Source organism: Panulirus ornatus, chromosome 20, assembly GCF_036320965.1.
Source record: "Panulirus ornatus isolate Po-2019 chromosome 20, ASM3632096v1, whole genome shotgun sequence".
NCBI lineage: Eukaryota > Metazoa > Arthropoda > Malacostraca > Decapoda > Palinuridae > Panulirus > Panulirus ornatus.
This window is the reverse complement of record NC_092243.1, coordinates 40,198,760-40,219,944: the sequence shown is the minus strand read 5'-3', so window position 1 is coordinate 40,219,944 and position 21,185 is coordinate 40,198,760. Positions and strand designations below refer to the sequence as shown.

General features: G+C 38.7%; 1 protein-coding gene across 2 annotated transcripts in view; it reads right to left on the bottom strand.

Moving 5' to 3' along the window:
* Nucleotides 1-11,400: 11,400 nt before the first annotated feature.
* Wsck (tyrosine-protein kinase Wsck) overlaps nucleotides 11,401-21,185 on the bottom strand; it is a 61,633-nt gene continuing 51,848 nt past the window's right edge. For both annotated transcript variants that reach the window (XM_071674786.1, XM_071674787.1), the window contains exon 4: nucleotides 11,401-20,040. In XM_071674786.1, coding sequence (XP_071530887.1) covers nucleotides 19,495-20,040 — 546 coding nt within the window. In that variant the 3' untranslated portion in view covers nucleotides 11,401-19,494. The remainder of the gene's footprint in view (nucleotides 20,041-21,185) is intronic.

The following is a 21,185-nucleotide window of genomic DNA, read 5'->3' as shown; positions in this document are numbered from 1 at the left end:
AAAGTTCAAACTCCGAGTAACTGAATATGCAGAACATGCTGAATATGCTGTTTCACGTGTGGCGGGGTGGCGACGAAATGGATGAAGTCAGCAAGTATGAAAATGTACATGTGTATATTTGTATATGTCTGTGTACGTATAGTTATGTATACGTTGAAATGTGTAGGTATGTATGTGTGCGTGTTCGTGTGTATGTGGTAAGGTCTTATCACTAGAAGTACAGTCTTGTCAAACAACAAAGGAGTCTACATTTCCCTGATATGTTAAAGTGACACAAGACCTGTGGTAATTATACGATATATTATACGCAAGGGATATATACATCCCTGGGTCAGGGAACAATTGTACCTACATATTGAAGGCGTCAAAGAGGGTCAGGAGTTGGGGGCCAGAAACTCCCTTTCCTGTATTTTAGTTTCTAAAATATGGATCAGAAGTTGGAGTCAAGGAGGGAGTGTTAATTCTCTTCGAAGACTTAGGCTGAGGTGACTGAATGTTTGGATGTAACAAATATGTGAAGAGAAAGGCATTATGTTACAAGAAGGGAACTCTTAATTCTTTACTGAATCAAACCACCTCACACCAAACATTTCATCTTCAGCATATCCACCTTCCTCCGTACAACCTCATCTACAGCCCATGCTTCGCATCCAGACAACACTGCAGAAACTACTGGATTGTACCTTCTAATATGGTCATTTTTGCCCTCTTTCCATACATTCATCAATGCTCCTAGAACCTTTGCCCCCTCGCCCATCTTATGACTCATTTCCACTTCCCTGGTTCCATATCCCACCATGTCCACTCCCAGGTATCTAAAACACTTCATATCTGCCAAATTTTCTCCATTCAAACTCAAACCCTAACTAATCTGTCCCTTTACCCTAGTGATCCTAATAATCTTGATTTTATTCATATTTACTCTCAACTTCACTCTTTCACACAATCTTCCAACTGTCACCAACTTCTGCAGTTTCTCACTCGAATCTGCCACCAGTATCATGTCATCAGCAAATAACCAACTCACTTCCTAGGAACCCCTTATCCCATACATACTGCATATTCACTCCTCTCTGAGACTTGCATTTCCCTACCCCCTCACCCCACCTCTAAACAAATCAAACAGCCATGATGACATCACACACACCTGCTTCAAACCAACCTTCACTTTAAACCATTTGCTCTCCTCCATTCCTACTCATACTCATGCTTTACACCTTTGATAAAAACTTCTCACTTTTTCTAGCACTTTTACTCCCACACCACATATCCCTGAGATCTTTCAGAGGGCATCTTTATTAACCTTCTCATATGCTTTCTCCACTTCCATAAATGCCACATACAAATCCTTCTCCTTTTCATTGTATTTGTCACACATGTTCCTTAATGCAAGCATCAGATTGACACATCTACCACTGCTATAACCATATTGTGTGTCCCCAATTTGATGCCCTGTGCATGACTTCACCCTGTCAGTCACTTCTCTCCCAAATATCTTAACAAGTAACACATCCTTGTCTCTCCTACCTTTATTTAATGGCACTATATGTGCATTCTGCCAATCCTCAGGCACCTTGCTGTGATACATACATACATACACTGAAAATCCTAACTAATCAACAACACAGTCATCCCCTTCCTTCAAAATTTTAACTGCAATACCATCCACACCACCTGCCTGCTACATTTCATCTCATGCAAGGGTTTCACCACCTCTTCTTTCTTCGTCAAACCACTCTCCATGACTCTCACTTCACATATTACCCCGACCCAAACACCTTACATCTACCACTCTATCATATAACATTCATCAGTTCTTCAAGATACTAATTCCTTCTCCTCCCCACTTGATCACCATCTGTTACCACCCCTTATTCAACCCCTTCACTGATACTCCATCTGTTCACTTCTTTATGGCACAATAAGAACCTCCTTCCAAAACATCTTATTCTCCCTTAAGTTTACCAATTCTCACTCATCCTATCTCGCATTTGCTCTGTTCTTCAACCCCAACACCTTTCTCTTTATCTCCTGGTGCTTTCTCTAATACATCTCCCAGCCATATATGTACTCCTTCCCTGTAAGTACCACCCATATACTGTACCTCTCTTTTTCTCTTTCACTAGCAACTTTACTTTGCCACTCCTCTTCTCATTATCCTTCCTAACCTGTGCACCTACCACCTTGCACATGCCACAAGCATCACTTGCATGTGCCATCAGTGCTTCCTTTAATACTTCTCATTTCCCACTTACTTCCCTTGCTTTGTTCACTCTCACCTCTTGCCACTGTACACTTGATCTCTCCACATGTTTCTCCACAAAAGTCTCTTTTACAACTTCATTTACTTTCACCACTATTCTACTTGCCCATAACATTTCCCTTTTCAAAAAACTTCAACAAATCTTCAACCACACAGAATTATAATGAGACATCCCACCAGCTGCTCTTCTTAGCACATTCATATCTAAAATTCTTTCTTTAGCATGTCTTCAATTAGTTTTAATCCAAGAATGCCTAGTGACTATCTTTCCTACTCACATATGTATAAATACCTATATCTCTCCTTTTACCAGTCCTTTTTCAGTACACAACTCTACATTTGGTTTATTTCCATTCACAGTACTGAATACCCCAATTACACCCTCAACTGCCACATTACTCACCTTTCTGTTTAAATCAACTATCACTAACACATGGTCTCTTGCATCAAAACTGCTGACATGCTAACCCATCTGCTCCCAACTCCTTCCCTTTTATGATCTTTCTTCTAATGGCCCAGTGCATAAGCATTGAAAATCACCCAACTCTCACAATCTACATTCTTTTACCCATTTCAGTCTGGTACTCACCTCCTTATACTTTCACACATTCCCACTACTCCTGCTTTAGCAGTAGTGCTACCCCTTCCTTAGCTTTTGCCCTCACAACAACCCCTGACTTTACTCCTGACATTTCAAAACCATTCTTTACCTTTACCCTTAAGCTTTGTTTCTCTCAGAACCAGAACATATAATAATAATAATAATAATAATAATAATAATAATAATAATAGTGGTTCCAACAATGTTATATGGTTGTGGGTTTGGGCTATAGATAGGGTTGTGCGGAGGGTGGATGTGTTGGAAATGAGATGTTTGAGGACAATATGTGGTGTGAGGTGGTTTGATTGAGTAAGTAATGTAAGGGTAAAAGAAATGTGTGGTAATGAAAAGAGTGTGGTTGAGAGAGCAGAAGAGGGTGTATTGAAATGGTTTGGTCACATGGAGAGAATAAGTGAGGAAAGATTGACCAAGAGGATATATGTGTCAGAGGTGGAGGGAACGAGGAGAAGTGGGAGACCAAATTGGAGTGGAAAGATGGAGTGAAAAAGATTTGGAGCTATCAGGGCCTGAACATGCAGGAGGGTGAAAGGTGTGCAAGGAACAGAGTGAATTGGAACAATGTGGTATACCAGGGTCGACGTGCTGTCAGTGGTTGAACCAGGGCATGTGAAGCGTCTGGGGTAAACCATAGAAAGTTTTGTGGAGCCTAGATGTGGAAAGGGAGCTGTGGTTTTGGTGATTTGCATATGACAGCTAGAGACTGAGTGTGAACAAATGTGGCCTTTGTTGTCTTTTCCTAGTGCTACCTCGTGCGTGCATGGGGGGGGGGCAATAGGAATGGATGAGGGCAGCAAGTATGAATATGCACATGTGTATATATGGATATGTCTTTGTATGTATTTATTTATATATCTATTTATTTTGCTTTGTTGCTGTCTCCCATGTTAGCGAGATAGCGCAAGGAAACAGATGAAAGAATGGCCCAACCCACCCACATACACATGTATATACATACACATCCACACTTGCAAATATACATATCTATATATCTCAATGTATACATATATATATACACACAGACATATACATATTTACACATGTACATAATTCATAGTCTGCCTTTATTTCCATCGCCATCCCACCACACATGAAATAACAACCCTCTCCCCCCTCATGCGTGCAAGGTAGCGCTAGGAAAAGACAACAAAGGCCACATTCGTTCACACTCACTCTCTAGCTGTCATGTATTAATGCACCGAAACCACAGCTCCCTTTCCACATCCAGGCCCCACACAACTTTCCATGGTTTATCCCAGACGCTTCACAAGCCCTGGTTCAATCCATTGACAGCACATCGACCCCTGTATACCACATCATTCCAATTCACTCTATTCCTTGCACGCCTTTCACCCTCCTGCATGTTCAGGCCCCGATCACTCAAAATCTTTTTCACTCAATCTTTCCACCTCCAATTTGGTCTCCCACTTCTCCTCGTTCCCTCCACCTCTGACACATATATCCTCTTGGTCAATCTTTCCTCACTCATTCTCTCCATGTTACCAAACCATTTCAAAACACCCTCTTCTGCTCTCTCAACCACACTCTTTTTATTACCACACATCTCTCTTACCCTATTATTACTTACTCGATCAAACCACCTCACACCACATATTGTCCTCAAACATCTCATTTCCAGCACATCCACCCTCCTCTGCACAACTCTATCTACAGCCCATGCCTCGCAACCATATAACATTGTTGGAACCACTATTCCTTCAAGCATACCCATTTTTGCTTTCCAAGATAATGTTCTTGACATCCACACATTCTTCAACGCTCCCAGAACTTTCACCCTCTCTCCCACCGTATGATTCACTTCCACTTCCATGGTTCTATCTGCTGCCAAATCCACTCCTAGATATCTAAAACACTTCACTTCCTCCAATTTTTCTCCATTCAAACTTACCTCCCAATTGACTTGTCCCTTAACCCTACTGTACCTAATAACCTTGCTCTTATTCACATTTACTCTCAGCTTTCTTCTTTCACACACTTTACCAAATTCAGTCACCAGCTTCTGCAGTTTCTCACATGAATCAGCCACCAGCGCTGTATCATCAGCGAACAACAACTGACTCACTTCCCAAGCTCTCTCATCCACAACAGACTGCTTACTTGCCCCTCTTTCCAAAACTCTTGCATTCACCTCCCTAACAACCCCATCCATAAACAAATTAAACAACCATGGAGACATCACACACCCCTACCGCAAACCACCATTCACTGAGAACCAATCACTTTCCTCTCTTCCTACACGTGCACATGCCTTACATCCTTGATAAAAACTTTTCACTGCTTCTGACAACTTGCCTCCCACACCATATATTCTTAATACCTTCCACAGAGCATCTTTATCAACTCTATCATATGCCTTCTCCAGATCCATAAATGCTACATACAAATCCATTTGCTTTTCTCTGTATTTCTCACATACATTCTTCAAAGCAAACACCTGATCCACATATCCTCTACCACTTCTGAAACCACACTGCTCTTCCCCAATCTGATGCTCTGTATATGCTTTCACCCTCTCAATCAATGCCCTCCCATGTAATTTCACAGGAATACTAAACAAACTTATACCTCTGTAATTTGAGCACTCATTTATTTCCCCTTTGCTTTTGTACAATGGCACTATGCAAGCATTCCGCCAAACCTCAGGCAACTCACCATGAGTCATTTTTTTTTTTTTTTGCTTTGTCGCTGTCTCCCGCGTTTGCGAGGTAGCGCAAGGAAACAGACGAAAGAAATGGCCCAACCCACCCCCATACACATGTATATACATACACGTCCACACATGCAAATATACATACCTACACAGCTTTCCATGGTTTACCCCAGATGCTTCACATGCCCTGATTCAATCCACTGACGCACATCAACCCCAGTATACCACATCACTCCAATTCACTCTATTCCTTGCCCTCCTTTCACCCTCCTGCATGTTCAGGCCCCGATCACACAAATCTTTTTCACTCTATCTTTCCACCTCCAATTTGGTCTCCCACTTCTCCTCGTTCCCTCCACCTCCGACACATATATCCTCTTGGTCAATCTTTCCTCACTCATTCTCTCCATGTGCCCAAACCATTTCAAAACACCCTCTTCTGCTCTCTCAACCACGCTCTTTTTATTTCCACACATCTCTCTTACCCTTACGTTACTTACTCGATCAAACCACCTCACACCACACATTGTCCTCAAACATCTCATTTCCAGCACATCCACCCTCTTGCACACAACTCTATCCATAGCCCACGCCTCGCAACCATACAAAATTGTTGGAACCACCATTCCTTCAAACATACCCATTTTTGCGTTCCGAGATAATGTTCTCGACTTCCACACATTCTTCAAGGCTCCCAGGATTTTCGCCCCCTCCCCCACCCTATGATCCACTTCCGCTTCCATGGTTCCATCCACTGCCAGATATCTAAAACACTTTACTTCCTCCAGTTTTTCCCCATTCAAACTTACCTCCCAGTTGACTTGACCCTCAACCCTACTGTACCTAATAACCTTGCTCTTATTCACATTTACTCTTAACTTTCTTCTTTCACACACTTTACCAAACTCAGTCACCAGCCTCTGCAGTTTTTCACATGAATCAGCCACCAGCGCTGTATCATCAGCGAACAACAACTGACTCACTTCCCAAGCTCTCTCATCCACAACAGACTTCATACTTGCCCCTCTTTCCAAAACTCTTGCATTCACCTCCCTAACAACCCCATCCATAAACAAATTAAACAACCATGGAGACATCACACACCCCTGCCGCAAACCTACATTCACTGAGAACCAATCACTTTCCTCTCTTCCTACACGTACACATGCCTTACATCCTCGATAAAAACTTTTCACTGCTTCTAACAACTTGCCTCCCACACCATATATTCTTAATACCTTCCACAGAGCATCTCTATCAACTCTATCATATGCCCTCTCCAGATCCATAAATGCTACGTACAAATCCATTTGCTTTTCTCCGTATTTCTCACATACATTCTTCAAAGCAAACACCATGAGTCATACATACATTAAATAACCTTACCAAACGGTCAACAATACAGTCACCCCCTGTGTATGTATATGGATATATATGTTGAAATGTATGGGTATGCATATGTGCGTATGGAGGTATGCACATATATACAAGTGTATGTGGGTGGGTTGGGCCATTCTTTTGTCTGTTTCCTTGTGCTACCTCTTTAACACAGGAGACAGCGACCAAGTATAATAAATAAAAATATAAATAATAATAATAATGTGGTTTTGGTGCATTATGCATGACAGCTAAAGAATGGACGATTGTGGATGCAGCCTTTCTTCATCTGTTCCAGGCATACCTCACTAAATGCACGAAATGGTGATCAAGTGCTAAAAAAATATGACGCCAATAATAAAGGAGTCAACTAGGCAGTGGTCATCCTCCTCAAAGGTTCAAGTTGGGGTGTGTGGGTGTAACCAAGACAAGAAAGGAGAGATAGTGTGTTTGAGAAAATAAACCTGGATGTTCTGGCTCCGAGTGAAACAAAGCTCAAGGGTAAAGGGGAAGAATGATTTGGAAACATTTTGGGAGTAAAGTCAGGGGTTGATGAGAGGACAAGAGCTAAGGAAATACTCCTGAAGCAGTGGTTGTGGGAGTGTGTGATAGAGTGTAAGGAAATAAATTCTAGATTGATGTGGGTAAAACTGAAAGTGGGAGGAGAGAGATGGATGATTATTGGTGCTTATGCACCTGGTCATAAGAAAGGTCTTGAGAGGCAAGTGTTTCGGGAAGTCATCTGAGAGAGTGTGTCAGCAGTTTTGGTGCACAAGACTGGGTATTAGTGATGGGTGATTTAAATGCGAAGGTGCGTAATGTGGCAGTTGAAGGTATAATTGGTGTATAAGGGGTATTCAGTGTTATGAATGGAAATAGTGAACAGCTTTTGAATTTGTGTGCTAAAAAAGACTGGTGATTGGGAATACCTGGTTTAAAAAGAGATATACATAAGTATATGTATGCGAGTAGGAGAGATGTTCACAGGGCAGTAGCAGATTATGTGTTAACTGATAGGCGTGTAAAAGAGAGACTTGGATGTCACTGTGCTGTGAGGGGCACCTGGTGGGATGGCTTATCACCATCTTGTAGAGGCAACGGTGAAGAATTGTAGAGGTTTTGAAAAAGAAGAGAATGTCAGGGATAAGAGTTGTGAGAGTAAGTGAGCTTGGAAAGGAGACTTGTGTGAGGAAGTACCATATGAGATTGAGTGTAGAATGGCAGAGGGTGAGAGTAAATGACGTGAGGGGAATGGGTGAGGAAGGGGATGTATTAAGGGAAGCAGTGATGGCATGTGGCATGAGAAAGGTGAGAGATGGGCAGATCAGAAAGGGTAGTGAGTGGTGGGATAAAGTAAATTGTTAGTGAAAGAGAAAAAGAGAAGCATTTGGACGATACTTGCAACGAAGGAGTGAAAATGACTGGGAGATGTATAAGAGAAAGTGGCAGGAGGTCAAGAAGGGGCAAGGGATGAAAGAGGGGAAATGAGTTTAACAAGAATAAAAAGATGTTTTGGAAGGAGGTAAATTATGTGCGTAAGACAAAAGAACAAATGGGAGCATCAGTGGAGGGGCAAGGGAAGAAGTGATAACAGGTAGTGATGAAGTGAGGAGGAGATGGAATGAGTATTTTAAAGGTTTGTTTAAATTGAGTGGCAGATGTAGGGTGCCCTGGTCAGGGTGGTGTGCAAAGTGAGTCAGAGAGAGTGGTTTGGTGAAGAGAGAAGAGGTGGTGAAAGCCCTATGGAAGATGAAATCCAGCAAGGCAGCAGGTATGGTATAGCAGTTGAATTTATCAAGAAAGGGTGTGACTGTGTTGTTGATTGGTTGATAATGATATTCAATGTATATATGGATCATGGTAAGTGTCTGAAGATTGGCAGAATGCATAAAGGTGAGCGTTCAAACTACAGAGGTATAAGTTTGAGGAGTATTTCTGGAAAATCCAATGGGAAGGTATTGACTGAGAGGGTGAAGGCATGTACAGAGCATCAGATTAGGAAGGAGAAGTGTGGTTTTAGAAGTGGTAGATGTATGGATCAAGTGTGAGAAATACTTAAAAAAACAGATGGATTTGTATATAGCCTTTATGGATCTGGAGAAGGCCATGGTGGGGTTAATAGAGATGCTTTGTGAAAGGTCTAAGAATATAAAGTGTGAGGTAAGCTGCTAGATGCAGAGTGAGAAGATTTTATCAAGGGTGTAAGGCATTTGTAAAGGTAGGAAGAGAGGAGAGTAATTGGTTTTCAGTGAGTGTTGGTCTGCACCAGGAGTTGGTGATGTTCTGATGGTTGTTTAATTTGTTTATAGATGGGATGGTTACTGGGGTAAATGCAAGAATATTGGAGAGAGGGGGTGGAGATGCTGTTTCCTTTGGAGTGGGGTGGTGCCCAGAATGGATGAAAGCAAGTGTGTGTATATATGTGTATGTGTGTTGTCCCCTTTTAGAAAGTTAACATACAAGGAGGGTAGGGTTTCTAGGCCCCCACTCCCGTTCCCTGTAGTCGCCTTCTACAACAAGAGGGGAATGCCTTTTTGTCTTTTCCTAGCACTACCTCGCAGGGGGAGGGGGGGGATGCTATTTCATATGTGGCAGGGCAGCGAAGGGAATGGATAAAGGGTACGTGTGTATATGTCTGTGTATGTATACGTATGTATTCGTTGAAATGTTTGTTCAGGCCCCGATCACTCAAAATCCTTTTCACTCCATCCTTCCATCTCCAGTTTGGTCTCCCACCTCTTCTCGTTCCTTCTACTTCCAACACATATATCCTCTTTGTCAATCTTTCCTCACTCATTCTCTGCATGTGACCAAACCATTTCAATACACCCTCTTCTGCTCTCTCAACCACACTCTTTTTATTACCACACATCTCTCTTACCCTTTCATTACTTACTCGACCAAACCACCTCACACCACATAATGTCCTCAAACTTCTCATTTCCAACACATCTACCCTTCTTCGCAGAACCCTATCTATAGCCCACGCCTCGCAACCATATAACATTGTTGGGACCGCTATTCCTTCAAATATGCACATTTTTGCCTTCCAAGATAACATTCTCGCCTTCCACACATTCTTCAACGCTCCCAGAACCTTCGCCCCTTCCCCCACCCTGTGACTCACTTCCGCTTCCATGGTTCCATCCGGTGCTAAATCCACTCCTAGATATCTAAAACACTTCACTTCCTTCAGTTTTCTCCATTCAAACTTTCCTCCCAATTGGAAGTGGAATGATGGAGTGAAAAAAATTTTGAGCAATCAAGGCCTGAACATACAGGAGGGTGAAAGGCGTGCAAAGAATAGAGTGAATTGGAACAACATGGCATACCAGGGTCAACGTGCTGTTAATGGATTGAACTAGGGCATGTGAAGCATCTGGGGTAAACCATGGGAAAGTTTTGCAGGGCCTGGATGTGGAAAGGGATCTAAGGTTTCAGTGTGATTGAATGTACCTTAAGCGCACACGCGGGGGAGGGGGGTGCCATTTCATGTGTGGCAGGGTGGCGATGGGAATGGATGAAGGCAGCAAGTATGAATATGTACATGTGTATATATGTATATGTCTGTGTATGTATACGTTGAAATGTATAGGTATGTATATGTGTGTACATGGACGTGTATGTATATACATGTGTATATAGGTGAGTTGGGCCATTCTTTCGTCTGTTTCCTTGCGCTACCTCGCTAACACGGGAGACAGCGACAAAGTATAAATAAATAAATTCGTTGAAATGTATAGTTATGCATATGTGTGTGAATGTATATACATGTATGTGAGTGGGTTGGGCCATTCTTTTGTCTGTTTCCTTGTGCTACCTCACTAACGCAGGAGACAGCGACAAAGAATAATAAAATAAAAAAATGTATTTCTATGTGTATATGTTGATATATGTATGAGTACGTACATGTACGTGTGTTTATGTACAGTGAGTATATGATTGGATTGGTCTTTTCATCTGCTTCTTGGCAGCATCACGCTGACACGGGAAATGGCAATCAAGTATAATGATGATAATAATAATAATATCCTAAGGGATGGGGAGAAAGAATACTAACTACGTATTCCCTGCTTGTCGTAAAAGGCGACTAAAAGGGGAGGGAGCAGGGGGCTGGAAATCCTCCCCTCCCATTTTTTTTTCAAAACTTTCCAAAAGAAGGAACAGAGAAGGGGCCAAGTGAGGATATTCCCACTAAGGGTTAGTCCTCTGTTCTTAACGCTACCTTGCAAACATGGGAAATGGTGAATATGTATAAAAAAATAAATAAAAACTTGTTTACCAGTTCCTAGTTAGCTGGGTAGAACCAGGAACAGATGAAGGCCTCTTTTCCTGACATAATAAATTTGCTAGCCAGTTGGGTTAGTATTGGGAACCCTGGTTCAGCAGTATCCTTTCCTACAAAAGTTGCACTCCTTAAAACACTTGTACTTCGTATGACATGAGACTGGAGGTAATAATAAGAGAATAAATTATTATTTAATTTATTATGAACTGAACCTTCATGTAGTCAGCCACTGTCAACATGCAAACACTACTCATAAGGACAGTACTCATAACTGGTGATTTCTGCTAAAGTGTCACACTTTCATTTCACCATTACCTAGTTAATATATGGAAAGAGAACCTGAACTGCATCAAGGAACTGGATCCTGTTAGACTGGTAAATATATGCCATAACTTAAGTACATTTGTGGTTCAAGAATTGGTTACATTCACAAATGAAACCTAACATTCATGAACAGAACCCTGATGCAACAAACTTTGGAAAGCAATCATCCTAGTCCACAAGTGTGCTGCCACATGAATCAGTAATTAATGATATACTGCCACTAAAACTATATTACTTACTTTAGTTAAATATAAGTGTAAAAAAAATTCTTATCAGAATGAGAACTAAATGTTGTGATACAAATACATAAGAGACTGAGCAACAGTAAGATACACCCAAAAACAAACTTTCAAATTACTATGAAATGCAACCATCCTAGTTAACAGCCTGTGTAATAAGTACATTAAAAAAGGGGTCTGTCTTGAATCTATTACTGCTCATGCTCTGGGCAATAATAAATCCATCCTTAATTACAGGAATAATTTCAATGATGGAAAGAAATATCAAGTAATACCTTTATTTATCATAAAGGTTCCATTTCATTTTTCATGACTGATATCAACCAGGAACACCAAAAAACTTTAACTTTGAAGATCTTGAAAAATAAAAGTCCGACTAATACTTTACACAATGCTCTAAGGATAACAATTTCTTTTAAGAAAAAGTTAACCAGGACCCAAGTATCAGTGGACTAGTTTTGCTGGGTGTATGGTATCAACACAACAGTAGTCAGCTACCCAAATGTTTCTGAGCTACCTTCATTTGTCTACATAACAACTACTTATACTAAACGGTATCAAAACTATGTTTACGTGGACCTAATCACTGTAGTACACTGACAGCAGCTATGAACATTATACTAAAAATATAAAAAAATATGTTACAGAGATTACTTTCAAAATAACACATGGCAAGTTCAAGTACCCTGAAACAATTTTACATTTTACATTACTACATAACTTGATTTTCTTACACAATACATAAAAATTGAATTTCATAATCTACACATGGCCTACCCAATGCAATAGTTTACAATGCTAATTATTACTTAAAAAAATCATTATACACTATCCATTACATAATCGTACAACATCAAGTTGATGGCTCATGCAAAATCTTAACCGCACATTCTTGTAATTATCAAACTTCCTATGCCAGCACTTTCCTTACAAGTATATTAAGTACAAAAATGTCATTCCATCATTACAACTTGTCTATATTCTTACTACCATTTACTTGCATATTCAGTCAATTTCTTTATACATCTGATTAACTCACCATTCTGGCCTTTTACAAGGATAAATCTAAGATTTCTTGTATCTATATTTTTCTGCTCATTATTCAGTCCATATTAAAGAATCCTTTTAAAAAGAAGCATTTCCCTTGCTTTTCTATAACAATTTTGGTTAAGAATATCTCTACTTCCTGAACATTATCACCGTTCTGAAAAAATTACACACTCCTTTATTCTATCCACTGCTTAACATCACAAATTAGTTTCTCTGCGGTTATATGCATTTTCACCACTTTCAATGTACAAAATTTCATCAACTTGACTATAGTTATGTATCATCATCTATTTCAATCCTAGAGTTTATATGGAAAAATATATCTAACAATCAAGTAATCAAGCACTATCATAAGTAACAAGAGGCAGAATGCAGCAAAACAATCAAATATATCAAATTTACCATACTAAGAATGTATACAATATATCTGATGTACTTCTCTTTGGAATGGTAATTTCCCACATCAGCTAAGTATCCAGTATCTATGATGGTGTCTACTTTTTATTTACTGTTAAACTTTCATCTCTCATCTACCCAAACCTGGGTCATCCTGTTGTTAACACAGTATGAAATCCCTAAAACATGGCAGTCATACTACATTAACAAAATACTCTATGAAGCTGCAGAAATGTGTTATAGATTCAGTGATATAGCACAGCTGATAAATATCTAAATACTAAACTGGGACATTCACTGCATTTACTCTAATGGAATTTTCTACAAAAACAAGTTCATAGATGAAACTTTCTGATACTGATTAGAAAGGACTGGCAGGGTTTAATGTGCACATATGTGCTAATTGATGGTGAGGTTCCAGCTAATTCCGAACTTCACAGTCTGAGGTATCAGCTTACAGAAGTAGGATACTGCATTAAGATGTCAGCTTTATGTTTATCATGAATAAGAATCAGTAAGTACAAGTGTCATGGAAGTAAAAGGTTAGAGAAGATTGAAGCAAGATGAGTAAACTGGAAGGGGTTAACATGAATGATTATAAAGCTCAGCAATAAACATTATCTGCATAAGATTCTACATGGACCATCATGATGCACTGTGATGTACGATGTACTAAATATAGGAAGATATGAGAAGAAAAACAGATTACAATGTTGTTCATACTAATCTGTTCAATATTTGTAACTTTACCTTCACTCCAAGAAATCACAAATTAGTATGGACGGTATATACATACATGAAAAAAGTATAATCTGTTACATCCCATCTTACAAGTATTAAGGAATGTGGCTTTGACAACTAATTATCAAAGTATTTTGGAAGCCAAGATTCTGTAAAAAACCTGAATGTCAGTCATTAATAAGTGATTACTGAGAAATAATCAACAACTCCTATGTAATGATTTGCAACAACGCAAGGGTGACTAGATCAAATTGGTGTCTACCTAAAGTCCACTTTAGAATGAGAATACTGCATCCATCTGAATATATCTGCTTTGTGAGGCTTAAAGAAAACAAATAAAAAAAAAAAAAATGGTCAAGTGATGGGAGTGAATATCAAAAACCATCCCATTTTCCAGTGGATTTCAACTTTGTGACTCCCCAGAAAACAACTGCTTTTTACATAGGAAGCACCATGGACAATCTCAGTTGTTTCTTTTACAACACAACCAATAATCTCATCTAAAGAATAACTAAAAAGACAAAGAAGCAACAGTTGTTAAATATGTACTGCAAAATACATAGCTACTAATAAAAGGATTTGGAATAAATCTAACATGGATTAAATTAATAAAAACATTCTCAAAGATGATACAGGCATACTTCGATGTACATTTAGTTGAATTTTTGAAAACCAGAATGCAAAGTGAACACCAACATTTTTTTTTTCAAAAGTTTCAGTTGCATAATGCATTCCTCAGAAAAAAGTTAGAGCTCTAACCCAAAGCCTAAAATAACTTTTTAACATAGATATTTTCAGGCATACATATGGATAATAAGAAGATAAGTCCCTACAAACAAATATTTTCGAAACCAGATATTATGAAGCTTGCTGAGTGAGGTGAAGGCTGCTGCAATATGTTGAGGGAGGGGCTGCAGGAATGGCTATTTTCCCAAGCGAATCATCAACTTTCTGAAGTAGTGTTACAAGTGGAGGTCTTGATCATCAGTAGGAGTCTAATGTTGAATTCAATACTTAATTTTTCCTTTCAATACAGAAATCCCTGAAACAGGCAACTGAGTCCTCCAACTATCATGACACATGACACTATCAGGCTGCATTCACTAGAGATCTGACTTCAATAGCATTCTCAACATATCCGAAGGATGCAGATACCTAGTCTTTAGTCAGTTGATGAATGGATGGAGCTTCTACCTTCTCCTCTGGCAACCCAACATCAGATTCTGTGATTTTGTTGAAGCCTACCTCCCAAGCCAAGTTAACAAGTGTATTCCTGACTATCACTTCCACTTTTAGAAGGATCTTTAGTCATGCACACACACACTGGCCAAATCTTTTTCCATACACCAGTCAGTTTAATGAAATCATGCAGGCTGCAAAAGTAACCAAACTAGGTCTTTCCATTTTTGTATGTCTGGATAAATGGTTGACGAAATCTCATAACTGCAGGGTGAATATAAAACATGGTTACTTCAAACTGGGTACTCATAAATTAGGGTATGTGTGTAGCACTAATTCATTTAGTGTAGACAGAGTAATATTTCTACATATATTCATCTTATTCACCATCAATGCTAAGACTATGCATGAAATATGTAATATTTCTACATATAATCATCTTATTCATGCATGAAATATAAGTAAAGTGAGACATGAAGTTCAGTAAAACAAACAAAATGGACCTCAATGTCTTCCACTCATAACTCAAGGTGCCACCCATTTTTTGTGTGCATAGTACATACTTCTACATCTGTTCATATTATTCAACACCAATGTTACGCTTGTGTAAGAAACACAAAGTGTAACTCCATTGGCATGACAAACTAACAACAGTGGCAGTTGTACCTAATCCTCCCAATCATTTAACTGTAAACTAAGCTAACACGAAGGCAGTCATATCACTTTTTTCTTTTCCATGAAAATCTAACAATTCATAAAAGTTACCCCCTCATATCAAGGGAAGGGTAGCCTCCAGTCCTTGCCCATCATCTCAGAGTCACATACCTAATGAGGTATGTAGCTACTTGCTTCAATAATAATGTTTATTTCTGCATTATGCTCTGCAGCAAAAGTGTTGGCAAATGCAGCTTGCCCACTCAACTTGATGCTGTACATACTATGTCATTTCTTGAGCCTCCCAAACAATCACCTACTAACACCAAAAGTTTCTACTTGCAAACTTCTTGTTCTTTTTCTTATCATCAAACAATGATCTTGCCTTCTCTTGAATTACAGTGTTAGGATGATTGCTGACTGGCACATTATGATGGCTTTGATTCTCTGTCCAAACAATCAGCATGCCTTTTGTAGTTTCCTATGCACTGATAATGGTTGCAAATGAATTTGTAACACACTTCAAACTTGCCTTTATTTTCTCTTTGTTTAGCATGGGAGTGTCCACTGCAGAAAGAACTTGTCCAAAATCCTCAGACTGATGGCTTTGCAGGCTCTCTTACCACTAAAGGTAATATTAATGCCCACTCCACTTGCTGGTCTCTCTCTAGCCATCTTCAAAGCAGGATGCAAGCTGTAAACCATTTGAAACCTCGAAAAAATGTTGGATAGAAAAGTCTAAAGGATAATGGAGGAATCAAACACTGCAGCCTGATCTGTAAACAAACGGTGCTAGGAAACATGATGACCAGGCAAATGGCCTGAAGTAGTATTGTGTTTGCAAAGACATGCGACATCATGTCCATTCACTATAAGTACTCAGATATTTTCCACGAAAGAATTACATCCAGAATCTGAAAATAATAATGAAAGAAACAAGACATAAAGAGGTGTTAATTTATGACACTAATTGTAAATCAAACTGATGTATATCAAGGTACACCTGTATAATACAACTGATGAAATACTTAACAACTGTAAAATTCTTGGTTTACTGCATCAAACTTACCATAAAATGTAAGAATAATTCCCCAAGCTGCCTATAATTCTAGATAAGCCTAGCCGATCAAGATCATGAACATACAAAATATCACAACAAATTAAGGAATGATTGCACTGAATTCTAGATGCTAAAATGTCTTGACTTAAAAATAGGTGCTTGTCTAAAAGAATAGATGTTATTAGGGGAAAAATTAAGAATCAATATATATCTTTCATGACACATTTGTAGCTGCCATCACTCTCAAATTACAATAAGAATTTTATAAGAATATAAAATTACACTCCCATTTGTAGTATAAAAAAAAAAATCAATCAATTTCCTTGCCCTCCACAATGGTCAAATATACCTCAGAACATTTCAGTACGGTAAAAATACCAGGTACAAGAAATCAACCAGTGAAGAGCACTGGATAGCAAGTCATCAGCTGCATACACTGTGAAGGTACACTGAGTAGTCATAAGCAATTGGACTGAAACAGAAGCTTACTTCCTACATTAACAAGTGGCAGTAAGGCTTCCTATTTGACCATAATACCATTTCACTATTCATTATAAGTAAATGACAGAACACTTTAACCCAAGTGCAGACTCATCATGGCTAGAAAAAATTATAAACAATACTCAATTGAAAAGATAAGAATTACAAATTCATTTTTTAATCTCCCTGAGGATTACTGACAGCAGATATATAGCAAGAGAGCAGTAAACACCTCACCATCTGTTTATCTAAAAAATTTAGAATCTTAACAATCCAGAATATAAAGAAATCTTTGCAATCATATTAATGTGTCACATAAATCTTAATAATACTTGGATGTCTTGTTTCCTGATGATGATAATTCTGTCCTCTTACAGTCAAGAAATTTCTGAGAGATTCCTGACAAGGATAATAATATGATGAATATCCCCTTTACATTTCTAAAAAGCTGGCAAAGTAGATATATTACATCAATGATCACTTAAGCATTCATGTGTCTGAGCACTGATCCATAATGTTCGTCTGTCTATCCAAGGTATCAACTCTGACTCAAAGTTTGTGTCTGCAAGCTAAGCTTAACATACCAGTTGGAACCAGATATCTTTTTCATAAATGACAATTATAACACAATTCACAATTATGATAAAATTCTAAATAAGTACACATCTTCAGCTGTTTATGTTGTATAAATCAGCCATACTGAAAAACATATAATTACCTAATGTAAAATAGATAAAACATTATTAAGCCAAAATAAAAAAATTCCACTTCCTAACAAAATAGGTACCAACTTCAGTCTTCGGAATGAGAAGCTAAAATATCCTCCAAATGGAAAGACAAGCAAATGTAGTTCTAATAAACATTACAGAGTTAATACAATAACATTTTTCTCATTACACCAGACGTAAATGAAGCATTTATCTCTAATCAAATACTGCATGCAGATACAATACATATATTGGTAAGTACATATTTTGTTGCACATCCCTCTTTAATACTTTTTACCATACATGAGTAAAATATAGAAGACATTAGATTTGTGACCAGAAGATCTGAGTTCCGTTTCCAGAATTCTCTTAAAGCTTTTAGGATTTGTGAAAACCTTTTACTATTGTAATCTTGGCTACTAATGAAATCCAAGTTATAAACCATTCTCCAGGAGATTTTTTGAGTCATGACTCTTTGATATCTTCACTAGAAAACAGGTTTTACCAATTCAACTGTATTAACTTAAAATATTTCCACAACCATCACAAAACTTTCTGAACAACTCATTCTGCCTGTTGTTGCAACCGTCACAAAATATTTTCTGAACAACTCTTTCTGACTGTTGTTAACTGTCCACCTAAAATCTTGAACTTAGTGTGGCAATCTGGTCTACTTATCTGAAAGGCATGTGACAATTACTACTGAAAAATTAATTACAAGTGAAATTGCACATGGCACTGATTGTATTCCTTAAATACCAGAGCCTTTCATCGCATTCTTCTTAAATATTTCTGATAAAATCCCTATCTTAAACAAGATGAAATTCTTTATAATAAATTACAAACACTTTTCAGTACACAAGACCAACCTTAACCTTAAAAGGAACAGATGCCATTTTACAATGGGAGAGAGAGAGAGAAAAAAAAAGGAATTCCTATTTCAGATCTGGCCCTCTCAATTGTAACTCCATTAGAGACAGATTGAGTATTTGTCTTTAGTACACTTAGCACATCATAAAAAAAAACTGCTATCATAAAGTTTTCCTAACTCCGCCCCAGTTAAACTGTTCTATCACCGTTAATGACATAAACCAGACAAAAGGAATGTGAACACTTGCATTACATACCTGAATCAATGGGTCCTTCATGAAACTCATGACAGTCAGAACTATATTCAACTTTGATTTCTATTCAAACTTTGCAATAATCTTTGTCTAAAATAAATACATATTGTGCGGTGTTAAAAACATGTGCATGTCAATACTGTTTCCTTGGCACAAGTTTTTAGTATTTGGCTATAATACTCCTGAATAATTATAATTATTCCAAAAACCTGTATATCATACTTACAGGTACTTTTGTTGGACAGCATTTGTGAATGCTACGCATTTCATTTAACAAGATCACAATAATCAATTAGTAAATCATGTAATTTACCTAATAAGTCTAGTCCAAGAACTCAAAGTGAGGCACATACTGTTCATACTGGAATGAAGGATATAGAGAAAATAGAAGGTGGGGAATTACATCATCACTGGCTAAGCTTCGAAGAGTGACATCCAGTTCAGAGAATGTGGGACGCTCATCTAGGTCTTGCTGCCAGCAATTAAGCATCACTTGATAGAGTTCATCACCAACATACTGAGGCTGAGGTAACCGCAGCCCGCGTATCACTCTACCAGCGACTTCTTCATTGCGCACATCTGCATATGGGGTTCCACCAAGAGTGGTTACTTCCCACATCAAACACCCAAAAGACCAAACATCACTCTTTGGTACTGACATCTTTGTGCGGAAAGTTTCAACTGCATGCCAACGTCTATAGTCTGGCACATACAAGTCATTGTGGTAGTGAAGAAGACCAAAGCCAGAAACTTTGGGGCGGGTACCATCCACTAGCACAACATTTCTAGCACACAGCTGCCCATGAACTACACCAAGTGATGCCAGGTGGTTTAAACCTCGAGCCACACCCACCAACACATCAAAGGCCTGAAAAATTAAGGTAAATGACAGTTATGACCCTTGAAAGGAGATAAAGGAATAAAATTAGAATCTACATTCACTCTCTGTGTAGGAAATATAACGAGCTAAACAGAAAATTTCTTATGGTCTCATCATACCTTTATGTATCACAATACCTTTTAATCTTATTCATAAATTAAATGTATTTACAGCTTCCCCTCTTAATTTGTCCAACGTACACACAACTCTGTTACAACAAAAGTATTTCTTCATATATTTTAGTTACTAAACTCTGCCTGCATGAGGTTACACTGCAAGTGAAAAGTCATCTTTGACAAGGTTGTATCAATGTGGGTACTGTCTTGTTAAACAGCTAATCACTCCAAAGGAATCTACCCTTCTCTGCAACTGGAAGCAGAGCAGCTTTCAGCTCCAGGAACCTTTAGAAAGGTTCTAAGTAACAACAGTTACTGCTTTTAATTAATAACCTGAATCTCTAGCATATCATGAGAGGAATCTGACAGGTGGGAGGGAAGATCTAAAAACCCCCTTTTTGTATCTTTGTTTACCAAATTAGGATTTTTCTTCAAAGGCTTAGGCTTGGGTGTACAAATGTGCACGGACATATCCAGGATGAAAAGAAAGGAGAGATTAAGTACTATACTTGATAAAAGAAACCTGGATGTTCTAGCTCCGAGTGAAACCAAGTTAGAGAGAGAGAGAGAGAGAGAGAGAGAGAGAGAGAGAGAGAGAGAGAGAGAGAGAGAGAGAGAGAGAGAGAGACAGAGAGAGAGAGAGAGAGAGAGAGAGAGAGAGAGAGAGAGAGAGAGAGACAGAGAGAGAGAGAGAGAGAGACAGAGAGAGAGAGAGAGAGAGAGAGAGAGAGAGAGAGAGAGAGAGAGTCCACAGTTAGTGAAAGGGCAAGACCAAAAGAAAAGGTGAAACTTCTGATAAGGAGGGAGTTGAGGGATTGTGTTAATCAGTGCAAGGAATGAAGTTAAAGTGAGAAGTAAGGAAGGGGAGTTGCTGAATCAAAAGGAAAAAGTGATAGGAAGATGGAAAAAGAGTATTTTGAAGAACTGGTGAACGTGGGAGAAGGGAAGGCAGCAACTGTTTCATACATGGGTATGAAGGATGAAAGGAAGAAGATACAAGTGCCAAGTGCAAGGGCC